This window comes from Penaeus chinensis, chromosome 8, assembly GCF_019202785.1.
Source record: "Penaeus chinensis breed Huanghai No. 1 chromosome 8, ASM1920278v2, whole genome shotgun sequence".
NCBI classification, from domain to species: domain Eukaryota; kingdom Metazoa; phylum Arthropoda; class Malacostraca; order Decapoda; family Penaeidae; genus Penaeus; species Penaeus chinensis.
The window spans coordinates 3284708-3287370 of NC_061826.1; the positions used below are offsets into that span (position 1 = coordinate 3284708).

Below are 2663 nucleotides of genomic sequence, written 5' to 3' on the forward strand. Positions count from 1 at the left end.
GATGTTGCATTACCACAGGGACAACTTATTCTCACTGCTCGTGATGATACAGCTGAATATGATGACCAGGATGCAAATAGCAGCTTCAATGATGATCCTCAGTATGTATACGTCATTATATTGTTACTGTATGGATGAATCTGCAAGGGTTCATGTTGGTGTTTATTTCCTTTGGAATTAGTGAACTGAGTAGATATATTTTTCACTTTCATAGACATGCTTATTTCACCTTAATTTTTATATAAATAGTATATTTCTGGCCTTATATTTTAATATGTAGATTACATTTTTGCTTTGTCTTATTTTTCTTAGGAATGAAGAGTATATGTTTGTGTGTAGATGTTGAAAATAACAAATAAAATGGATAAAAATTATTACTAGAGGGTTTCTGAAAGGAAGTAGTCAGATTAGGGAGTACAAATATGATGATGGATGAAGGTGTTCATTAAGTTTGAAGAAAATATATTAATTAGTAATATGAATTACACCACCAGTGGTTGTGTGACAGGTAACAATGTCAGATTTATTTATTTATTTATTTATTATTATTATTTTTATTTATTTATTTATTTTTTTTTTTTGTGAGATTTAAGTAGCTCAAGTTTATCATGAGATGCTGAATTACATGTATATAAAGATTGGTGAAATACTGATATATAATGATACTATTTTCTAGTGAAGTAGTTATCCTGTTGGTTTTGTAGCTACCTTTACTTTTTTTTTTTTTTTATACAGTTGATATTGTTTTACAGTGTGCAGGATATTAGTATTAGTCTTTTGAGTGTTGAGTAATTAACATTGGTGTTTTCTTTACAGAGTGGTTGCTTGGAGACGAGCAAATAAAGTTGGTGTTAATCTTCTAGTTACTCCCCAATCTGGTGCTAAAAAGGCCATTGTTGGCTTTGTACTTCGGTATGAATACACCAACACTGTTGCAACTGCAACAGAATCACGAACTGTCACACTGAACATTCCTGTTATGGTAGATGTTGGCCCAGTGTCAGAATAGACTTGACTGTATAGTAGCATTATATCTATGGATTATAAAAAGGCCTTTGGCTTTTGCATCATGTCATTATTATTGCTGTATAACAGGTAAATGCTTCAGTGCTTATATAAAATTCACATAAAACAAATCATCAGAAGCTGTTTAGACACAAGCTGTTACTCTGTTTATTATACAGACCTACCTATGTGAAATGAATAGAAGAGAGTGGCATACAGTGTCCTATGGCCTTGTAGTCTGTAACTTAGCATATCCATATTTTTTTCTGTGTGAATTTTATTCCTTTTGCACAGTAATTCTATAAAACATTATTTTCAAGTTTTTTCTGAACTTGTAATTGGCTTAATTTAATATTGCTTAATAAAAATTAATGCACTTGAATTATGTGTTCTTACTAAAAGATATATGCAATTTTTGGAGGTAAAACAATTATAGTATCCTTTTTATTGCTTATTGCAACAACTAAGAGTACTTCAGGCAGAAACAGTGTAAACTATACATATTTATTTAAGCAATTAATTCTGTCTGATATACTCATTATTATCCTGATTAATTCTTTCACTGGGCACTATCACAGAATCAAGCTGTCTGCTTTGTGCCTTATTTCTAATTTGAAAAACTGTCAGTTGCTTATTATTACTGTCCACAAACATCTTGAGAAAAATTATTTGTGGCCACTTGGTGTGCCTTAGAGTCATGAAGAGAGAGCTGGTGTTTGGGGGTATATGACTATGGTGTTTAGCATAATTGAAATGAAGGCCATACCTTTTCTTCACAGAAAATTTCTACTTGCCAATTAAATAATGTCAATGGAGCAGAAGCACAAGACAAAAAGAGTTCTTCAGTTAGCATAATTTATTTGTTTTGCTTTTAATTTTGCATGTCCAATTTATCAATAGTCTTTCCGCACAGCCAAAATAAAAGCATAGCATTTACCTTGAATTAGTTGCTTGATGATGGAAAATTCTTTCACCAGGTATTTATTCTAAAATTGGTAATAGTTATCTTAGGATGCTATTTTGTATTTTCATTTGTTCAGTTTTTACTTGTGAACTATATATGAAATTGTAGTTAAGCTGTATATCATAAGTATTTATTTCTTTTTATACAAATTGATGAAACTAGACATACTAAATTGTAGATAATTCTTGGGCAGCTTTAATGGTGTAGTATCCAAATATTTTGATTGCAGATATTTGTTTGCAATTAATAACCACATGTATCTCTTATGATATAATAAACCAAATAAAAAGTTGGGGATTTTTTTTTTCAGTGAAATTATCAGTACAAGTATGTACTTTTTCTTACTTGTTGAAGCTTAAGTTAACCTATTCGCAGCAGGGAAAATGAACTAAAAATGAGAAAAAATGCTGTGCTCGCTTTTTATATTTTCTGTGAAATGTCTCTACACATAGATGGCTCTGCCTTACCTGATTTCACCTTTCCTTGAATTAGTGGGAAAATTTATTTTTTACTAGTGCTATGAATATCGATGGTGTTATTTTTATTATAAACATTATAATTACTATAATGTTTTAAACAATAGTAATAGCAAAATAAGATAATGTCAAATATTTTTGTAAATTAAAGAAAAGGGTAAACGGGCGAGACAGGCAGTACTCATAATTGGCTCATTGGTGTTTTAGTAAAAGTGTAG

The 2663-nt window shown here is 30.3% G+C and overlaps 1 protein-coding gene across 3 annotated transcripts in view; it reads left to right on the forward strand.

Moving 5' to 3' along the window:
* The window catches only part of LOC125028060 (dynactin subunit 4-like), a 12096-nt gene extending 9835 nt beyond the window's left edge, over positions 1-2261 (forward strand). For all 3 annotated transcript variants that reach the window (XM_047617352.1, XM_047617353.1, XM_047617354.1), the window contains exons 8-9: positions 1-101; positions 817-2261. The exon at positions 1-101 is cut by the window's left edge and continues 95 nt beyond it. In XM_047617352.1, the coding sequence (XP_047473308.1) occupies positions 1-101; positions 817-1009 (294 nt within the window). In that variant the 3' untranslated portion in view covers positions 1010-2261. The remainder of the gene's footprint in view (positions 102-816) is intronic.
* Positions 2262-2663: the final 402 nt, after the last annotated feature.